Source organism: Anopheles moucheti, chromosome 2 (assembly GCF_943734755.1).
Source record: "Anopheles moucheti chromosome 2, idAnoMoucSN_F20_07, whole genome shotgun sequence".
NCBI classification, from domain to species: Eukaryota; Metazoa; Arthropoda; class Insecta; order Diptera; family Culicidae; genus Anopheles; species Anopheles moucheti.
In genome coordinates, this window is record NC_069140.1 from 59,203,325 (window position 1) to 59,226,382 (window position 23,058).

Below are 23,058 nucleotides of genomic sequence, written 5' to 3' on the forward strand. Positions count from 1 at the left end.
TCTTTTAGGGCCGATTTCGATCCACAACGGGTAATTGAAACTTGGCACTGAATGAGGAACAAAAAAATGAGTTCAACCAAATTTCATTTTCCTAACGTTAAATTCATGTGAGAATATTTGCCTTGCGACCTGATCGGTTTAGCCATGCATCCAACGACTTCCAACGAGATCGTACGGGCGTCGTCGAGTTGCTCATCCCTGTGCTACATGATCACTTCATTACCGAAAAGCAACCAGCGGCACCCGCAGCGACAACGCTCTCCTGCAGTGTTTTGAACTCTCGTTTCTACATTTCGCACCCACACGCACACACATCGGTTGGTTTGCGAGCGCGACTCCCAGATTGTATCGGAATGTGTGCTGCCGCCTCCATGCCGACTTAGCACATTGCCAGTTTGAGCGAACCGAACGCAGTGCGAGCACGAGATTCCGGGAGTGAGCGAACGAATCTCAACTCATCATCAACTGATCGATCGCGTCAATCTTGTATTGTTTAACACAATTAATCGTCATCTGGCAGTGCCATAGTTAGATAGTGCGTCAGTGCGGTGAATTTCGTGTCGTGTCTTTAATTATTCGACGCAACGTCAACTTCTAGATAGCTTTAAGCCTGCCTGTGCTGTTAGTTAATCGGTTCGCCAAGCCATATCCTGGTACTGTTCCTGAATGCACTGCCGTGGTATTAGCAAGTGTTGTACCAAACATAGATTTGTTTTCGCGCATGGTGTAGTCGTACTTTGAGCAAAACCCTGGAGCGAGAGTTTATGTGTTCGGGGTTGCGCATTGCTCTAGGTTACCGTTAGTGATGCCATTTAACCGACGGCTTTCGACCGAGTGTCAAGTGTTGCACATATGTGACATCAACGGTATTTTTTGTGAAAACTACGATCGTGAATGAAACAAGTGAGCACCTCGCTGTATCATAAAGTGCAGAGCATCGCTCAAAAGTTGCTGGCAAAACCTGCCAGTGAAATGTGCCATACTGAGTGGTGCATCCGAATGAGTTGCCATGGTGCTTAAACGACCAAGTTTTGGACAAATCTTCTAGAGAGTGATTGTGTGCAAAAGGTGAAACTAGATTGGTTCTCAAGCGGTTACAATTGTTTTGTTTGACAAACGCTTCGAGATCAGTGCGCGTATTATCAATTATCGATTCTTCATGGGGGCAATAGTATCACAGTGGAAAAGGAAGAAAAAATTGAACCCCAAGTGATTGAGTGCCGACTAGGCTAGAGGGCTGCAAAAGGTTACGAGAAGGCCAGAAAAGTAACGTGAATCTGTCGTGTTACTAGCTGCTGGTACTGCGTACAAAGCAGTACTGATTTACAATGCCGGAAAAAGAAACTTTCCACGAGCATATGCAAGTGCACCCGTTCCACCATCCAGGCCACTCCTTAGCAGCACATCATGCGCACCATCATCCACAGGCAGGACTGGCAGCACACGGGTTAAGTGCAGCTGCTGCAGCAGCGGCGGCCGCGGCAGCAGCCGCAGCCAATGGGGCTGGGCCCGCCGGAAATGGTGCGTATGGGCCGCTGCAAATCCCGTCGGCATTTGTAGCATTCCACACGCAACTGCCTGCTGCAGCTGGGCTCGACCAGCGAGCGCCCCATGATGGTCGTTACCTGTGGGATCCTACAGGATCCCCTTCTGCACCATCTTTTCATCATCCTCATCACACATCTCCGCATGGGTAAGTGGCTAAATCACTCCTGTTGTATCCAACCAATCAATCAATCCCAACATAATCTAAAATCCGTACAGCCATTTTTGCGCTAATGTATTTTTAAAGAACTACACCTAATGAGAACAAACGTTTTACAAGTTTGACATGTTTCTTCTATTGATCGTCGAGTTTGCATCCATCTTTCATAATCCTACGCTGACCCGAAACGCGTGTCGATGCGCACGGTGCGGCGCAGTGGCGATAGTGAAGGGCACTGTGATTAGAATGAATTGATCACGAAATGTTAGAATCGATGGAAAGGGCAAAACAACACATGTAAACAAATTTCCTAAACAAGGCGATCGGAGAAAACCGTCGACTGGCAATAGGATGCGAGGGTCTTATATTTATAAATAAAATAGACAGTTTTTATGATGCCCGCTATGCAGCATTGTAACTCCATTTATTTACCATTGACTCTGGTGCATCAGAGCCATTTGTTTTATTAAAGCCGAAGGAAATGTTCCGAGACACCCATTTTTCAAACCGAGAGGAACATTCCGTCTTGCTGGACGGAGCGATGAGTGGTGAGGTTAGGGAAAGTGCATATGCACATGCACATATGCATACTCATTAGCAAAGATGCACCGTTTTTTAACGAGCTTGTATTAAACCTCATTTGTAAGGTTCCCTCTTACCTCGTTACAGAATCGTTAGGTCTTGTAGATAAAGTTTATGTAAACACAGGTTCCACTGACCAGTGCCCATTCAATGCAGTTGATTTCGAAGATTGAGCACGATGAAAGATAACGCAAAAAAGTTATTTAGATCGTAAAATGCCTTTTATATTTAATAAATTCACATTTGTGAACCAAACAAGGAATGCAATTAAATACGATTTTTCGACAAGGTATATGGAGTCTGTTATATATGTTCTGGTGTAGCAGAAAGGCACATCATAACGACCATAACGTTTAAATCATAACAAGTGACCTTTTTCAGTTAAAATGTACAAACTTTTTTCAGCCAAATTTGTTCTATGCTGTGAATCAGATATTGATTAGATTGTGATATTTTTCCAAAAGTGTAGTTGGAAGAAAAGTACCACACATCGAAGGGTTGCATTTGTTTTAACTTCAGCGCAATGCTTTCTGCATGCACTATGGTGATTGCACCATAACAATTTGTGTGAAATAAAATCTTGATTCATCGTCACACCCCGAACTGTCAGTGAGGTGATTATGTTCCAAAAACACTGAAATTGGAGATGTTTCAGCGCTACGGTTCCGTGAAGCGAAAGCGTGGGTGCTTTTAGCGTTTGACATATCTATGAAAGCAGGTAGCTTGCGTAGTAGAATTGAGGGACCAGGAATCATTTCTTTACGCGTGAGCACAAAAAGGCGTCTATCAGAAGAGAAAAAGGTGCTAAGATACTTCCGACAACCCCTGCGTATCTTTGGTTTGTTGCTTTGTCGTTTCGTACCGACGAAAACCGGACCCTATTGTAGGGTCGGTTCGTTTAAAGCGTACAGTGGTAACGCTACGCGTACTGACGTGACAGAAAAACTTGGTTCTAGCTATCCCATCTCCTGCTGATTTTGGAGGAAAGGATCGAAATTTAAAACAGGGAAAAAACATGTTCCGACTCCCTGCAGCGCTGAAAGACCTGCCACACTTTCTTCAACCTTTATTTTTCACTTTATTTTTCCTCCAAGATTATTGTCCATCCACTGTCATTCACTGCGTGATCGGAATAGCAGGATCGTACACACAGAAGTGCACACGTACGAAGCGTTCCGAAGGATTATAGAACAAAATTGAACTTCTCCGATTGGTCCTATTTGCATCGATCCTAACAAGGGTGCGGCTGTAAGCCTGTCTGCTGTCTGAGACGAAGATCCTGGCGCACTGTTTGCTAGTTTTGCTACGTTTTATAATCATTTCCGTTTGGACACAACCCAATTGCACAATCCTCATACACAGTCTATGGATTTCTGAGAAGGATGTCCTTGCCATGGGGTATAATTGTTCTTGTATGTTCCAAGTTTTTTTACCAACTGACGTGATCAAGAACCATCCCAATCTTGCAGAATAGGTTTCGCTGTGGTTCAGGACCTTAATCTGTAGGCAGTGCCATGCACATTTCGGTAAAAGTCTTTTGACATTTGACACCCCATGTCGCGCCTTCAACTGTACGGCGGTAAATGTCCAGAACGAAGTAGGAAAATCATGTCATTAAGTTGCTACAGCCAGAAAAAAATGAAACATTTTTTTTCTGTGACACATAAACGTAGTATAAGTCTACGCGTAAGGCACCACATTACAGTCAGTTTTGGGTCATTTGGATGCAACCGAAATATGATAAATATTGTAAAACGAAGTTTTTTTGGTTTCGCAAACACCGTACGACCGCCATTAGCATCATTTTGTGTTAGTGAGCCCAAAACGCTTTTCGACAATCTATTTTTTTTGAAAATACATTTAGGTGTAGTTTCGGTTTGGCTGTCCGGTGTCCTATAGATGAGAACGACGAAATATAACACTTCGTTCAATGCTTTCTTCTCAGGGGTTTCTCTTCTTTTAGCGTTGTTAAAGACATGTCATCTTGGTTCGTGCCGGAACTGACACATCACTCTCACTCGCTTTACACGCTAATCGCGGCTGTAGAAATCACGCGTTTGTAAATTAATGTTGTAACATTTTCCTTTTCCGGTACCAAAATGGAGACCAACGCACACATCATCCATTCATCCGTAATTCATTTCAAAGAGCACTAGAATATTTGTAAAATACGCTATAAATGGCGTCGTGCACTAGTATATTCCAAAATACACTACGCACACTACGTTGGTACAGCATACACTGATGAATCTCTTGAAATGTCAGAGATATGTGAGAAGAATAATGTGACTGTTGTTTGCTGAATGTGATCTAAAATGGTCACACGATTGGTTTGAAAATGGTCTAATAGAAATTAACACATCTCTGTCAGAGTCAAACAGAACATGCAATGGAAGAATGGTTTTTTTTCGTGATGATACTACAAAAAGCTGTGCGAAGGAACAAGCATGTCCAGTAGGTACTACCTTCATTTTTTCTCGGAATCTATCTATGAAAAGAACAAAGCAACATCGATACTGTTATTGTTTGCACAATTCTAATCTCTTCGTGTATCGGATCCTTTTTCCACTGTGTCGTCGGGATCCTTCTCTTGGACCATGATATAAAGGGCAAATTCAAAAGTCATGTTTCAAATGCTGCTGCATGCTGCCGTGGGTTAACCTTGTCGGTCTTCATAATGATCCGAAATTGCTTGCTGGAAAAAGGTTCAGATGTAAAAAGCACGATTTTAAAAAGAAACTGCAGTCCTTCTATTTTTTTGTTGCCGTATCTTTTCTTTTCGGTCCTTTTCTTCGGCTCTGACCGGTTTAAGAAAATGTATTATCTTGGAAGTATGTGTCGTGCGTTTTACCATTCTGTAGAATGCGGAGTGATCCTTCCAGGAGATGGTATAAGATGCTAAAAGTTTTGCAACGCAAACTTACAAACAGTAAACACAAAGAATATGGCAATACAAAGGCATATTTACAAGAGACGTACTAGTTTGACGAAAAATTGAAACTATCGATACTTGGTGTTATTTGTACAGATAAAAAACAAACCAACAATTTGGTTTGTAGAAGTACAAGTGCAACAAAAAAACCCTACAAGAATAACTCACGAAGAAAAAATTCTTCCAGCAGGAAAAACAACTCTGCATGTTTTAAAACACAGAGCAGCTCAATATACTAAGGATTCGTTTTTGTGTTACTTGTTTTTAACTTTTCACCTAATCTTTGCTTTGCATCTTTGCTTATGTTTGTTTGTATCATTTTTCGGGAACTAAAGTTTTGTAATTTGAATACATGCACAGTTTATAATACAGATGTTTCAACAAAATAAAAGCAAATTATAACGGTAAACTCTACTTCTCCGGTTACGTGTACCGGTGGACATTAAATCAAAATAAAAAAACTGCGTCACAAAGAAGGAGTAGGAAAAAATAACGAATAACAACTTGATTATCATCAGTACCAGCCGGTTTGATAGTTCGTTCCCAGTAAACCTTCCTCTTTTTACCGTCCAAACATAACTAATCTTTCACACCATCGTGAGTAAACTTCTTTTTATGGCTAACAGTGGCACTCCATAATGCACTGTTCTGTTGTAGCCAGTATAGCGCCCAAGAAGTGCGTTCGCTTAGGTTTTTACACAAGAAATAAGAACACCCAGTTGACAAGTTTCAAATATGGCGATCAGTGCGGTCACTGTACCGTATGTTGAAGCAGATAGAAAAACCATGTGCGAGATAAAAAAGCAGAAAAAGCTATAAAAAGTGATGATCGTAACAACGATCGGTTAATTATCCATACTTGTGCAAGATGCAACATTTCAATTACTGCACTTAAAACACCTAAACTACTTCTTTTTGTCCAAGAGTTCGTGCCATCATCGCGAATATGTTACATCCCCACTGTCCCCTGCAGTTGTCGGAATCACAGTGCAATCGCTGTGTTTGTGTGCTGCGAAAATCTCTACAACCTGATACAAAGCCCTGCCCAGTTGGGCGAAACGTGGCGGTGGTATAAAAAAAATCCCCGGTGATTCCACCAGGCTAGTTGATCAACTAATTCAGGTTGCTTGTTTGGGTGCACTGAAAAAGAGCGACCATCCTGCCATCGTCGTATCTTTCCGATATGGACGGAATAGGGTAAAGTCGGGAGCCGTGGTGCACAAAACGTCTTGTTCGCCATCTAAGAAGAGGCTACGTGATCTTGAAGCGCGTGGAAATCGAAATGCCTAAAAAGAAACGATTGAGCCAACAAAAGAATGGACGAACGAACGTGCGAAAGCGAGGATCGAAGAAAACAATCATGGCCGCCAATCCCTTCGACGAGCGCGGCAGCACGACGGAGATGATGGTTTGTAGTGCCTTTCGAAACGGCGTTCCCGCAGTGCTGCAGTGCTCCATCTGAGCAAGAAATGGGAGCTTCTCGAAAGCTTTTGGAGGACCATGTGACGACGGCCACGACGAAAACTGCCACGAAGCGAGATGGAATGCTGGCCGCCTCAAGGCTCCAATGCGCCTATCAAGCGCAGGCTTGGAAGATATCCGCTTTGTGAAAGGCAGGCCAGAGAAATATAACGAGATGAAAATACGCCATGGACGATGACGACGTCTAAGACCAAAATGACAGTGCAAGGAAGTAAGGAGGAAGTGCGCCCAGAGCAGATAGAAGAAATGATGACCGAACGAACAGTGTGTGCAACACACAACCCAAAAAAGGACCGGTACTGAATGGAGAACAGAACGAGAAAGAACTGAAAAAAGTGCTAACCAGTTGCCGAGATCTCACGAGATACGCGATCGTGAAGCTTTTCTGTTTTTCTCGGAACAGACAATTGCAGCCCTTTTTTGTACTTGTCGTCCACGAGGGACGGGTGGTGTGTTTTGGGTCCATTGGGTGTGCTGGACGCTGAAGTATAGAGAACAGTAAACCCTATAAATAAGTCCCTAGTGGAGCCTGGCAACCAACAACAAACAGAACCTTGGAGAGAAAGAGAAAGATGCCGCAATATGACCATCGTAAAAAAGGATCAAATGAAACTACAGAAAAACAAAACAAAAATCACATACAGAGTGTGTGCAGATCAACACATTATACGAAGAAAAACACATTTTACTACACATCAACCGCGATGCGTTTGTGTCGAGTCAGCAAGCGTATGCATTTAAATGTAAACATTGGAGAAAACACCCAATCTTTACACTTTCTTTGTATGATTCAGCTATGATTCGAAAACTGGCGTACTCTATTCATACTAAGCTTTGCAATTGTGCGATTATCTTCGTTCACGGTAAATTATGTTAAACATTTCGTTATTAGATGTAACGTCTAATAAACATAAGGCGTAGCAGTGTTAAGAACCCAACAGAAGGGGCATCTCTAGGCGAGACCAAAGTGAGATAGAAACCCCGAACGAAACCCCAACGCAAATAGGCATAAGGACACAATGTGCCTTTGGTCAAACATTAACAAAGAAAGGCAAAATGGACTGACGAAGGACGTGTTACTTTCTAAATATTGTTTGTGCAAATACGCGACACCATCCTTTGAGGGCAGTCGACGAAATCGGTGAAGCAAAACCGAAAGAATCCAATGCATGCAAGGCATGTATGTGTGTGTGTGTATGCTAGAATGTGTACAAAACTACGCAGGCAGCAAATGACGAAAAAACTGAGGGCAGTGGATGCGCCTGTGCGTTCACATTTCACACATCATACTGTTTGTTTATTGTTATATTTTTGTGTGAGTTAATATTTGATTTCCAGCTGCCTTTCGATTGCTGATCTGGCTTCTGGTAGTGGCTGGTGTTTTTACTACTGGAACTGTTGTATTTGTCACACCCATTCAACACCATTTAGCTCCGAGGGTATGCGGGAGCATTCGGGAATGTGTAGGGGTTTGTTGAGATTTATAGACGAGACGAGCATACCCGAAATCGCGCGTTTTCCAGCGCTTTTGTTTTGTTTGGACGTGCTCATAAGGGTGTTAAATTTGACAACGCATATCACATCGCTGCCTGAAGCCATCCAGCAGAGCGAGTGTTTGGTAGCTTTACTTCACATTTTGACAGCTTTCTCGTGTCTTTTGGGAACAATTAGCATGAGAAAGAATATCGCATCCTTCCAAGCGTTAATATGTTTCGTGCCAACCGAGCACGCTAGCTCGGTCGAAAATGGACAGTGCTGAGATACTGGTTAGCTATTTTTCTAGTTTGAAAACTTTTTTGGTGCCAATTCCATCACTTGTTCACACTTCAACACCCTCAACGCGTTATTGCTTCCAACGGATATTTGACTCGTGTTTTCTTTCGGATGTATCAAATATCACCGCACTAGCGGATAAGCCAGTGGCCAGTGTGTGCATGAGAGTGTGCGTGTGTTTGTTTCTCCCATGCAATAATGTAACCGCAATCGGTGGCAAACCGCCATGGTTGGTGGTATGACGCTGATGCCAAACGAGATGAATGGGGAATAATTCGATTGAAATTGTATCTCCCAGCGGCTTGCACCGAAAGTTCTCTCCATCCCAATGGACTTTGGGCACGCGAAGATTGCGATCGAAGCAAAATGAATGATAACAAGTCAATCACAGTCTGTCAGCTAGCGGGTACGGGGTTGATGCGTCAGGCACGATCTGTCGCTGCCGAAATAATGCAGTCATTCAAGGTGATTAACGCCGCTGTCGTAGCGACCTGCCTTTACTACATAGTCTGCGCTGGTGCGAGAGAACAAATGAATCCACCAAAACGAAAATGTGGCGTGAACACTTATTACGCTACTCAAAGACGAATCAATGCAGACAAATTCGGAAGACTGGCAACCGATAGTCGTTAAATTGAGCATGGAATTCGCGACGGAATGTTGAACGATCATTAATTTGCACCGGTACGAAGTGAATGTTATTTTATTTTTTGTTTTTTGCGTTGGATAATATATGGTGCATGAGTATAAAAACGATTGCTTACAATTTTATATCATTCGAATGTTTTTCAAATGATTTAATGTCCGTATATTCGATTACTTGTTCCTTTCTGCAGAATAGAACTACAAGCTTACAATTGATTGTAACAAAACAATTGCACGAAATGCATTATATTACTATATTCTTGTTTATCATGTTTCATTTTATTTGGCATTATTACAAAATTAAAATAATTATAAACCAAAATCCAATTCAACAAAAAATTGTAGCAAGTTTTACGATAAAATCGTTCGTCATAACACTGCTTTGTTCAATATCGAGTTTTCTAGGTTCGCTTATCTTCCATACCTTTTAAAAAAAAAAATTCTCTACTGATTCAATTCAGTATAGCGTCGGTGATGCTGTGATACAGACATTTGCTTGAGCCTCGTCTAGGGATATTTTTCTCTGTTATCTTTGTTCTCTTTTACCGACCGTTCCAGTCTTGAGATGCGCACCTTTCTGTCATACCCATTCGAACAGGTCTATTCTATTCATTTTTCTTGAATTAAGATGAAATGCACTTCATCCCAACCGAGCGACGGGTCCTACTTAGCAGAGAAACGATGCCGTATACCTGGAACCTTTTTCCGTACGTCTGTGCTTCGTCGGTGCTACGCAGTTGCTTGAGTTTTGTTTGAAACGAACGGCACAAATGTTAGGTTTGGTGTTCAAATTCAGAAAAAATCGAAGCATGCAACGGGAGATAAATTTAAAATTGTAATGTCTTTGTCAGGTCCAAAATAGGAAGAATGTTTTTGAAGCTATTCACGCAGAAAAGTACAGGTAGATCATTCCTTCCTGTCGCTTACGCCTTGTGCTTGCATTGAAGTGTTATTTGCGCCATGTTTATATTCTGAAAATCTGCCCTTGAAGGGTACGAATGCTTTACGTAAACTTTTTTACCATTCGTTCTTTCTTAATTGTGCAACATACCGGTATAATTGTGGACTTAGGATGGACTGATCCAGATCGTGCAGCGTGCAATTCGGTTCGGCCCATCAAATCAATCGACCCATTTTTTTTAAATGAAGACATTACACAGCGCGTCTGTGAGCATCAACATTTAGGTTTGATGAAATCAAACAAGAGTAGATGAAACAAGAATATGGTATTCTGACTGTTCTTAATCGAGTATCTTGCGATGTATGTAAAACAAAAATTACTTGAAACAATTCTATCAACACTGTTGGATTCTTGGATTGGTCCTACGTGGCAATATTGGTATACGAATGAACTGTAAATACGATGTAGTAAGTTTTTAATATGGTTTTGCCTATAGATTACTTACGAACACATTTCGTGACAAGGGCAGCATATATAAACATGATCTTTCAATAATTATTTATGCGATGCTAATCAACAGTGTACATGCCTTCATGCCATGCGTAGAAAAATTGACAAATTATGAAAATTGTGATGAGTTAAGCCAAAGCAATCCTCCTCCGAAATGCAGTGGCCTCACTTTTTCCAGCTAATCGATCGGTTAAACATGAATAACATGTAATTGATGTGGTTAGACTACGATTATCAGGTTCGTCGCTGAACAATGTAATCTTTTGTTATTTCCGTCTTGGTGTCCAAATTGGCTTTAAAGCTCAGCTGAACGCTGAAGGGAAAGACACGAGAGAAGTTACGAGTGGTCCGAGAATGAGTCCGACGAAAGAAGCTATCCGCATAACAATCAACAACCAACAATCGACTATATTCGTCAAGCTGGAAAAGCGCTAACGAAAAGCGACAGCAAGCAAAGCAATATTTCACGATCCATCGAAAACACTAACCACCGAAGTAAACAATAAATGTGTGCATCTGCTGCCGGTGAAGCATACGATGATGGTCGGGGTTTTTCTACTGCTTATACGGATTTCGAACCGAGTATCGAGCAGTGTCCGCAACAACGGCAGACGCCCGTTACGGCTGTTGGCCGTATCGTGTTTATGTTTGCCGTTTTTGTTATCATCGGCAGAGGTTTGAGGTTTATACGCACAACCACGGAAAGAGATTTCATCTGTTAGCTGTATGCTTTCCAGCACGCTAAGCACAGCCGGACAAGCCGGAATGGAGAACAATTTGTTTAATTTATGCTGAAAATACATTTTTCTCATGGACCAATCAGCAAAGCGTGGACGGCATGGAAGGCGGAAGATAGAATGAAAAATGACTCAATTTCTAATCATAACTGCAGGTTCTGTCGGTTCCAAATAGCCTGGTCATTTAGCGACCAGCGTCCTACCTGCCCATGAGAGAGTGTTGGTGAAAGTTTTCGATTGAGTGTATATTGAAATATCGTGTCCACTTCCTCAACGGCTCATTCTTGGGACACCGTAAATCCGATAGAGAACGATCATATAGAATCTTTTCCCCGGATGACGTTTATTCGATTAGGTAAATCGATTGAATTTTATTTCTCAAGTTCGTTTTTCGTGTGCTTCGCGAAGGAAAATGTAATTTATATGTAAATGTCCAAGAGAGGTTTGTGTTTTTATATGTTCGGCGATCTTTTGCTCTTTGTTTGGCTCGTGGATGGTCGGTGAGTGTCAATCGGTTTGGTACAATGACCCGCATGGTTGAAGTTTGAAGATCGAAATATTAGGTTAGTTTACGTGTTCTCCTTTACCGCTTCACACTTATTTCAACACAAAAAACGTTCCTATACAATTGCCATGTGGAACGAGTCTTCAGGTTGCTTGCAAGGCGTTGTGTGATTTGTTCTTTGATTTATGAGAGGAATATCTTGTTCATTCCACTTGGCTGTTTTTAGTGATGCGTATATTTTATGTTGATCTTCTGCTGTGTTGCTGGTCAGGGGAAATTGTATATCTCAAATTTTACAGCTTTATAAATTTATGTTATCCGTAAGAATGCCTGAACGGAAAGGTGAATAGACAAGTGTAAATTATAAAAAATAGGTGTTGCGAAGCCGTTCATGGTGAAACACAAATGATTATTGCCTTGCCACCCTATGAAGATGCTATGAAGGAAAGACGGTTTACAGCAAATCGAAATTTTGCACAAAGCATTATGAGTTTGTGACTTAACAAACTTGATGGTTAGTAACGGAACATGTAATATTTGAATTTGAACCTGTAAATAGTAGAACATGTAAGAACAGTATGAACTTAAGTGGAAATTTATTGTAACCCAGCAATAAATCCATCGTAACAGTTTCAAATTCCATACTGAAAGCAACAGGTGTGATAAGACTGGCGCCAACGACACTCGAAAAGCTTACAGCACATTCCAGTCTCTTACCACTGGACGTTATTCGTAGAGTACGATCGTTCAATATGCTAGACGCAATTAGGCCCTTCCGATAAGGTGTATGATATCTAGGGTATAAAGGTCTAGGATCAGTACATCTTCCAACGAGCGGGACATAAAACAGTTTTATGCTAGAGTTTTCAAGTTTTCAAGGAAGTCCCTCAACCAAAATATAAGATAAGATGAACCAGTAGTTCATGTTGTCGGAACGATCCGTAGAGGTTGCTGTGATCATCTTCAGGTTGGTTTTTCGATGACTTTTGAATTGTAAGTTGATACATGTATTTCTTTGTCCTAATTGGAACGTGTCAATTGCCTGCCTGAGATGCCAAAGACTTTGTCTAACGACTTTATCCCGAGCAATGCGAGCGATGGAGGCTACAGAAGAAACCGCCTCGTACTCCATTCGCCGAGCTTCCGATGCTGAGTAACTTCTGAGTGATTCACGTTTTTCGAGCCTTATTCCGTGCAACGGCAGGTAAAAAAGTAAGGGGAGTAATAAAAAAAACCAATCGTTTGCTTCTTTCCGGTCACATTCCGGTTAAAGCGACGGGCAGTGGTAGAAGTAGTTTTGTTGGCGTTTTTCTCGGGTCGCTCTGAACCTTCCGTTTTGGGGTTGCTAATCATATAAAATAAATTTAACGAATTGGTAGCTTAGGTGCGTGTTAGCTTCTCCTCGCCTATTCCGCGATGTGACAGGAAAGTGGGAAGATCTTTCCCTCGGTGTCTCGACGGAACCGGTCAACAGCGGCAAAGCTAAATCAAATATTAACTGCTCGTAGATAAAACCGTCTTATACTCAGTTCAAAACCCGAACCTTTAGCGGAAAGATGATTGTTTCTGTCGGTCCCAAAGCACCGCGTGTTAGTTAACCTATTCTCAGGACGGTGGATGGGATTCTACGCTGTGACTGTGTGCACGTTATCTGCTTAGCATTGGTTATTATAAAGCTTTTGGTGTCGTGCTATGGATTGGTATGCTTTGACTCGAAAGCAGACCTTTCAAATCCAAAGCCATACTTTAGAAAAAGATAAAACAGTATGTTAATCAGCATTTTTTTTGACACCACACGCGGGAACACATACAAATTGCTTAATTAAAATGTTGAACGCGAGCCCACGTTTCCTACTCTTCCCTAATGGTCGTTTGGTTCTCCTCAAAAAAAGCCGTTTTTTGCTGATTTGAAAACTTGTTTGAAGAATAGCATGAATGATACTGTAACACCCCAAAGTGTAAGCTCCATTGCATGCAACAAAATCATCGGACAGCTTTGTTGCAATAAACAGCGCGTGCTGGTGATTGCTTCATCTATAGAAGTATTTTTATTATTAAACAGTGAACAAGGGTAAGTGTACCAATAGTGGTACAATTTGAAAGCATGCATACTAATGAAAGTATGTTTTAAAATCATAGAACAAACATGTAATGATGTTACCAGCAGATACGTTTTTCTTTTGAAAAACAACGCCGTCCACCATTAAACATAACGAAATCATTAAATAAAAAACATTTTTGATATTGAAGGTAAAGGTACATTTTTTAAAAGTTCTAATTATTGTAGTGCTACATTGTTTACTACTTTTTCAGTAACACTTTTTCAATAGCTCATTGCTATGAAAATTAGCCAGTTATGTCATACATCTTCTGTTAGACCTGTGTGTAGTTCTTTCCCAACTTTGGAGATCAAATTGTCGCTCAGACGGCATTGAACGTTTAATGAGCGTAAAGTTTGTCGCAAGGAAAGAGTCTAAAAAAGTACTCATAATGCTAAACCAGTTCAAAACCAACCTCTAAAGACTAGAACAATGTAAATAAGTTAAATTAATACAAACTAGCAACAGTACATGGATAGAAAAATAATTTCTTGGCAGTTCTATAGTATTTTTTCTGTCATAAGTCATTTTATTAAAAAAATGCCCAACTTGAGATAAATACAATTGATAAGTCATCAGTCTTTCCCATTCTTCCATTGCTAACGTTCACACCTGGATGAATAGGGTACTTTGCCGATTCGACTCAAAATTTAACTCTAAAATTTAATATTTCGATCAGCAGTACCGATATCTAAATCGAATAAATTAAACCAATAGGAAACCCATGAAAATGGAACCACCGACCTTCAAAAACATCTAGTGTACTTAACTTTCTTTCTTCTTAAGTTAACTTATTTTTGGGTATTGGGACTTTGTGAAATGACCTTGTATCGAGAAACAATTTTCCAAAGAAACGTGGTGAAACATGCCTACGTATACCTTAACTTATTTGGTATGTTTCGATAGAAATCCTTCTTTTTTAGCACCACAACCTGCTGCCTTTCTGGCCAATGCAATCAGTTCTGCGTGTGATGAAACGATTACTTTCGAATTTATTACCGATTTTTTTGTGTGAGACAATCCGGTGCCATTAGTACTGTGCCACAAAGTTACCTCAAAATACAAGCTTTACATACACCAAAGTTCTATATACATCAGAATTATATATATGATCGCATGCCCGGGATGAAGTACAAATACCAGTGAATATAGAAATACATACTTTACATTTACTTTACTTTACTAATACATACGGATATACTTTTACTAAGGGACTTTCACTCATGTTAACATTTTTGTTATCACAGCGCAGTTCAATCGACGCTCATGTTGTCAACGGGTAGAAACAAAATTGATTAAAATGGAAAGAAATCTAAACATTACTGCCACTTGTACGAACACTTTGCTGTTACCAAGAATTTGCAACACTGTCCAGATACCTAACCGTTGGGTCAATATGATTTGAAACACCCAACAGGTCTTTAGAGTGCCATTTCTGATTTCAAACTATGGAACTTTCTGATGTTACTTATCCATTTTATTTACTTTACTTATTTATTATTGGAAAACATTTCACCAGTAAGGGCCATTTCTCTATGTAGCGAAACCGTCGAGCCAAACTCAAAATTAAAAGCTAAAGGCTGAGGTTCCACTAATAAAGACATTTTCCGTTTGCTACTGCAACGTTTCCCATGAAGACATCATTGAATCGTTCTCAGTTCGGTAATTGTTGAGTGTGTTGCTAAACAAAGCGTCCAAGTCAATCTTATGATTTGACCAACTGAGTCCAGTTCGGTGCATACTCCGTCATCTCCGCGATATTCATTTCTTGCGTGTTGGGTTCGTTTTCTTTTTATCTGCCCACCGATGTTTTGGTAGGATCGATTGTGAACGAAGATTGCTATCTTTATGTTCCGCCAATTTCTCGTTACTTCCTTTCGAACCGATTCAGTGGTGGATGGTCGAAGTTTGTGCACATTAGCTCTCGCAAAGAGCTGTCTCATGCCAAACCTGTTTTGATTAAAATGTCCCGGACAAGTTGGGAGTATTTTTATGATAATGTGTAAAAGCATGGGTAATAATATGCTGTTGGTGGACAGGGTCCGAAGCACGAGAGGTCCTGTTAAGCGCCCGGGTGCAACCGAACGCATGTCAAACTGATGACATTTGTTCCGGTAGAGTGTTCCGTGTGCCGTGTTCGTTGTCCCCGAAACTCATTCGAGGTAGGGCAACTATCAGTTCCCAAGTCTTGAATCTTCTTCTCGTTCCTGATTCTCCGGTTGAGGATCATTCGAGCGTTCTTCACTTTCGTCTTTGCTTCGATCTAGCGGCGATGATTAATGTTTCGACTTGCGACGGACGGACGAAACCGTCCAAACTACTATTCGTACCGGTTGAAAGCGGGCTTACATCTTTGCCGCTGGTCGAGAATACGCCGCGATCGGAGCGGGGCGAACGGTGCGTCTTTTTCCACCAACAGGTCGACACGGCCCGGTGCCTGTTATTTCTGCGTGTTAGCGCAGCACAAATGGAGCGGCAAAAGTAAAAAAGATCAGCACAAGTTAACGCTTCCCGTGTACCTGGCTGACGAGCGTGTTTTCTTAGATTATTCTTACCGAATACTTCCGAAATCAGCCTCCAGCATTGGTCATATGCGCACGTTAGTGGCGGTAAGCTTAAATTGGCAGGCAAATCATCTACCAATTTCCTTTGACCTTCCACACTGTAAGGATTTTACTACGAAGGAACATGAGGAGGAATCAAGAGGTAACGGATCATCCAGGAAAACGATGATAGGTCAATTTCTCTGTATCCGCGCTATCTTCTAGTTCAATTCGATAGTTCCAATGTGACGGGAGTGTTTGTACACTCTTCGTTGTTTTTTGTTGTTATTGTTTTGTTGGATCGTGGATGCTGGCCTGGGTTGGTATATCATTATTAGACTATGCAGCTGATCCGTAGCAGATGACTCAATCAAATCGAAACATAATTAGACGTTTTCGAGGTGGCAAACTATCCTATGTGACGATTATATGACGTGAACAGGTGGCGTGCTATTAAACAATTGTTCGAAATACTCATTGGGGGAAGTAATTTACTAGTGTGCCTGTATTGCAACTCAAATTTTAATCTGGTTATACCATACCTACAAATTTTAATCAAGTTTGAACGACAAAAGCGTACTGGATTATATAGTTTTCAAACATTAGTCGGTCATACGCATTAGTCACGATTCGCCCAAGATGCTCAAGATGAATGATCGTACGTGTAAATGAACGTATTTATTTATTTACATTTTTTTCGCTAGTTCTACGACTGATACCATACTTTAAAGCAAGCTGTATGGATTAATTGCAACTTAGATTTGAAGACAAGATCGTTCAATCGCTGGATGAACTGTATTACGGCATCGTGGTACCTTGCCAAGTATGCCCGCGGCATGTCCCTCAATTGTAGGGAAGGAGTGAACGATCAATAAATTATTAATTTGACATCTGTTATTCCAGCAATTCGAAGTGATCGATCAAGTTTATCGGCCTCGGCCGTCAAAGCCACCAACGATCCGCCATACCAAGCCAGTTGCTCCACTGGCAATCTCTATTTCTCGACCCTTATGAGGAGTGTTGCCCGGGATTAAGAGCTTTTCCATCCAATCAATCTTCCCTCGGTTTAACCCAGCGAAACACATCAACCATCGACGATTGCGTTGTGATATTGCGCGCTGCGGCTGCAGGGACGACGATCTACAAGATTGTTAAAAACCCTGTTTTCCGTCGTGCTCTTTCCAACGGCATCCTGTCCTTCGGTGCGGATACTTGATTGGTATGTGAGTACGCGCGCACACGCCTTTTTCAACATTCGCTTAGCATCTTGTGCGATTCCTTCAGGTTACTTTTGATTAGGTTGCTACAGTCTCTCCCGCCCGATTAGCCACGGTCGTAGATCATGTTATGTGCCTTGGAAAGCGAGCAGAACCTGCACCTCAGTGATCCCATCATCATACGGTGAAGATAGAAATCGGTACGCCGATAACTTCGTGCTGGATGAACTATTCAAATGAAGCTGAAGAAAATTCTCAAAGCGCGGAAGTTGTCGTGATCGTGAGGGAAGAAACAGATAATCCACTTAACACACACGCCTCGTCAAACGTTCACCGTGCCCCAGGTATGAGGAGTAGTTGGTTCAAATTCAGGTTCTGATCCAGAGAAAAGACTTTCTGTTCAAGATTCAAAAATAAGGTAGATGTCATTTTACTTGATTAAGCACCTAAGGGAAAATTTAAAATATTGGTGCATAATTATCAAATCTGTTACTCGTAGCCACATTAAAAAAAAGTTTCATTCAATAAACTAAATAACATTATAACAATAATATGACAATATGACAAAAAATAACCCGACATGCTAATATAACTGGATTATTAAATGTGTACCACAATACATGAATTATTTTTACACTAGGATATGAAATTTTATTGTCCGGAAGATACATGCGTGTATTCATTATTTATCTACGATACTTAAGACTTGCTTATTTTGGAATTTCAACGCATAATGAACAATCAGGATAACATATCATTTTTTTTTTCGTTAGAACAGCCTGGCCGTATCGACATAACATATCAAATGAATGATTATTATATTTTAATGAGCATTAACCATCCCAAACAGCGCCCAGCATTATACAATTATATATTTAAAGACTATAACTTTTCCGTTACACTTTTAGCACCAGCTCACTCGGGTTTTTTTGTAAAGGTATAAATTTATTCAGTCGTTAGTGAGTAAATAATACCAAGTTATGCTAATGGTTAGGACAAGTACTACATTAATTTGCACAACAGTGGTGATCAAACAGTGCGCGGTCGTTACACAGTGGCAGTTCATACTCATTTTACACAAAATCATAATAAGCAGACGTAAAAGATGAAGTGCGTATACGTGTTGGTGTTGGTACCGAAAAAATTGATAAAAATACACAGAAAAAGTAAAATTAAGAATCGAAGAACCCCTGAGGCAGAAAAACGGTAAACAAGGTTTTCTTCGGTATTACAGTACCATTTCAACAGCGCCGTGAAAGTTCGTACTCAAGAGTAAAGGAGGATAGCAATTAATGACCGAAAAGATGCGAAAGAGGAAATGAAAGAGAACGATATCTCAATTCTCGATTCTCAACAACTTATTTAAATTGATTAACTCGTATATGTAAATTAAATCTATTCGAGAGTGCATTTATTATCTGGGTTTATTTCTTTGACTTTTTTGTTGTTAATTTCTCTACGCGCTTACTTTCGGTATTTCTTTCTTCATTGATTCCTTGTTTCGTCTCATTTTCTTATTGATATACCTTCTCTTCTGAGCTGTCGCTACATGGAATGGGGGTTTGTCTCCAGTTGGTTCTATTATATTTATATGACTTAGGAATGCTAATACATACCAAATGTTTGGTACAATTACACTCGTTTCATTTTACTTGCCTGTAACCGAATGCTCAATCCTGGCTACGGGGAAACGATCCGGAAGGGATTTGGTACATGACCTTTCGTGTGCAACCGTTGTCGCTACCAGATACACCCCCGGTACATTGTATGTTACTTATTACGAAAAAAAAACAAAAAAACGTTTTGTTGCATCTCAAATCTTTATTTTCGTTTCTCAAAAATAAAGTCTTTTCGTCCAACTGGCATTATGTTGCATTTTCGATTCACGTATTCCATCTTTCTTTTCCATCCTGGTTCATATCCCAAAACGTTTACTGAGGACCTCAGACATTACCATGCAAGTTGGGTAATACATTTCGATGAGAGTTTCAATTTCGCGATACTGACAAGCGGCTGCTACATTTAAAAGTAACTTCCGTTCCATGGCTGACTTCCATGCATTTAGTGAGTTGCTACCACTAATCATCCATTCTCTTTCGTTTCAATTTCGGGAAAATGCTCTGTTTAATGAATTGTAATTTACAATCGTTAATATAAAAATGAAATTGCATAGTTTTTTAAAGGTAAAAGTGATTTGCAAAACGAAAACTGGGAATATGATGAAGCATATTTATACACTTTTTTTATTCACCATTTGTATCATTGTTTGGTTCATGAAGGATCAAGCAAGGGAAAAAAGGAAAGAATAAATTGAATGGATAGAAATGGAATTAACTTTATCATTTGTAAAAATGATTTAGTGTACTTTAAAAAAGAAACGAAAATGCATATTTTTGTGGTTTATTGAAAAGACCCCAACAGACATACAAGACGTCACATGTTGATAAAAAAACCATTGTTGCAAGAATCAACTGGTTAGGGATCTTTCATGAAATCTTTCATTTGGTTGTGACTGTTATTGTTTGATGTTTTTGAAACGAAAACAATCCATCAGTGAATGATATACATTGACAGTGGTATGGCCAAGGGCACACGAACCCTTTCCGGAAGGATGGAAGAGTTCCAGCCGTTCGTTCGGATGCGCGTCCGGAAACCGAATACAGAACAAAACAGAACTTCTAATTGGGCGGAAAACGTAATAGGACGGCGCCGTAAAATGTGGTTGGGAGTCGTTTTCGTAGGTTGGTTGAAGGAGTTATTTTTGATTTCCGATCCATTTGACAGTGTATCTCCGTATGCGATCCGAGCCCTAATGTAAGAGGAGTAGCTTGTGACACGCCATGGGAACTGCGATGGGAACGTTATCCATCGAGACGACAGGAGCAGTTCCGTTGATCGTGAGTGTTCGATTAGCTTGTTCTCGTTGCCAGACCGTCCATCAAAAAGGTCGATAACACCGGAAGCGTGCTTTTATCAAGCAGCACATGAAAGATCAGCACACGGGAATGTATTAATGAAGTAATGTTCAAATGTCGTACTTAAAAAATCAAAGGCTTTATAACAAAAACATGTTTGTTGTTTTCAGCAATACTGCGATAATGTAAAATTATTTCTATTGGAAAGTTTCAGTGTGATAATACGTTTTGCAGTACTGGTAACACAATGCATTTTTGTTTTTATATAGCATAAACTAAATTTGCATTTTCCTGGTTTGGAAGTAAGCTGTTACGCGTACGAAGTAAATACACAAAAGAAAACCCCGAAATCATTCGTTTTGGGCCCAATAGTCGAATCATTGACGTCCGGTAAGTCTTCCTCAAGCTTTGCAGAAGCTCATCATCAATCTGAGTAATTTCGTAATGCACTATAGCGTGTAATAACTTTCTATCAGCAGTGCAATTCGGTGTGAAGATGTGTTGAAGTCTTTATGCATCTGCGTCTTTTCTGTACCCTTGTGTCGCTAGTAGTGTCCAAACGTGTATCGTGAGAAGTGCAGCACTGGCTGGGTCGAGGCACGACTAAATGAAACTGATCATATAAATCGCAATAATCATAAATCAGATAATTTCTGTTTTGGCCACATTACCACGACACTCCAGTCAACTCGCAGAGGTTCGCATCGGGATCGATGGAGCTGAACCGAGTCTCATGCAGATCTTGTCGCGAATGGGAGCGATCGTTTGGCTTTTCTCCCTTGTCCTTCTTTTCGCCAGGCAGGGACGAGGTTGAGGGCACGTTTGCAATAAATTGAACTTCTCGTGGCGTTTAGGAAGGACATGACGGAAAGGGCGTACGTCGAAGGTTGGTGGAACGGGAGTGCATGCGCGAGTGTATGTCGGCGCAGATTGAAAAAGACCGGTCTGCCGAAAGCATCGTATGATCTGGCGCGGAAGTGAGTCGTAGAACTCGCTAACCGGCTTTTACTGTTGTCTCCCGTCTTGTTGTCATACATACTAGATGGACGAGGGCGCGCTTGGCAGAAAGGCGAAATGAATTGATGTGCTCTTTATTTGCTTTCATTATTTGCATCAATTCGTGCTGCCCTGCATCACGGCTATTCGCGTTGTAACATCAACATTACAATCAGTACCGGGTGCGATGCAGAGTTTTTATATCACTTTCATACCACATCGAATTGAAGCTCATATCGCGGTCTACAAATATTTGGCTGAACTCTAGACGGAATACCTAAGTTGAATGCGTCGCTGGATTATAAGATTCATCACTTACGATAATATTACACCTCGGCAGGTCATCGTCACCAAGTGCTTGCAGATCTAATCATAGACCATCAGTCTAACTATCTGTACGTTATATGTCTGTATCTGAATGTTATAGCGGTTCGCAACACGATTTAAAGAGAAGGAATAAAACGCCATCGATGCTACAAATTCCGTGACACTTGGGGGGCTAGGGAACGAAGCATTGCTTAACACGCTCATGCTCGAGCCCAGGCGGATGAGATGGAGTGCCGCGAATTAAGAGCGCACCTAATGCGATTGTAATTAATCGATTATTGGACGGTGACCGCTAGTAGGTAACATGAACGTGGCCGATAGTGGATCATGTTCTCTGGCGTGCAGTGTGGTAAAAGCGGCAACCGAGAGTGAATAATGTGTTCAATCCCGTTCAGGAGGTCTAACTTTCACAGCCGTATGTTAGTCGCACGCGTAGAAAAACGTTACCAGAGAGGGGAAGTTGATTAAAATGTTACACACTTTCCGGGACACCAAGCGTGCTTGGTGCGTTTCTTTAGAGGTTTGGTTCGGAACCATTGAATGCTTACAAAATTAGCGGCTTTGTATTGCACTTATTGAGGCGATTTTTTATTTATCGCTTTCAGTAAAGTGATCCTACCCATGGGCTTTATCGTCATAGGCATTGAGAAAACAAACGAGCGAATTGCTACACGACAAGTGAAATTCAATCCTTCCCTCATGATGGATCATTGAAACCCTATCGGCATTGAGGTAAGGCGCATAAATAATGGGCACTGCGGGTCGGACCATGTTTCACACCTTTGCCAGCTCAGCCGGTCAGCAAATCGTCTGCGACGGTGGTTAACCGCGAAAAAGGCTGCCCAGTCCCATAAAAAGAAAGAGAGTGAGAGAGAGAGAGAGAGAGAGAGAGAGAGAAAGATGCAAGTAAGCGCCAAATAAAGACACTCATTTCAACACCTCGTTTGAACCACTTCATCGTAAATGGGGTGTGTCGATGGTGGTAACGATAGCTTGCCACCCTGCATTCCCTAGAGACACGACATGGTAAAAGACCAATGACGGTGTCGAACCGTAACCACTATTGTTTCCGTATGCTCCACTCGGACGGGAAGCCAGACGGGATAATCGGCGATTGGTAAGGCAGGGTCCTTGTGGTGTAAATAGACGACGATAATCGTGTTTCTAGGCAACGCCGTCTGCACTGTGC

At 41.1% G+C, this 23,058-nt stretch overlaps 1 protein-coding gene across 1 annotated transcript in view; it reads left to right on the forward strand.

Annotated features, from left to right (window-relative positions):
- The first annotated feature begins 1,328 nt into the window (after positions 1–1,328).
- Positions 1,329–23,058, forward strand: part of LOC128298820 (transcriptional activator cubitus interruptus) — a 35,778-nt gene continuing 14,048 nt past the window's right edge. The window contains exon 1 of the mRNA XM_053034621.1: positions 1,329–1,693. Coding sequence (XP_052890581.1) covers positions 1,329–1,693 — 365 coding nt within the window. The remainder of the gene's footprint in view (positions 1,694–23,058) is intronic.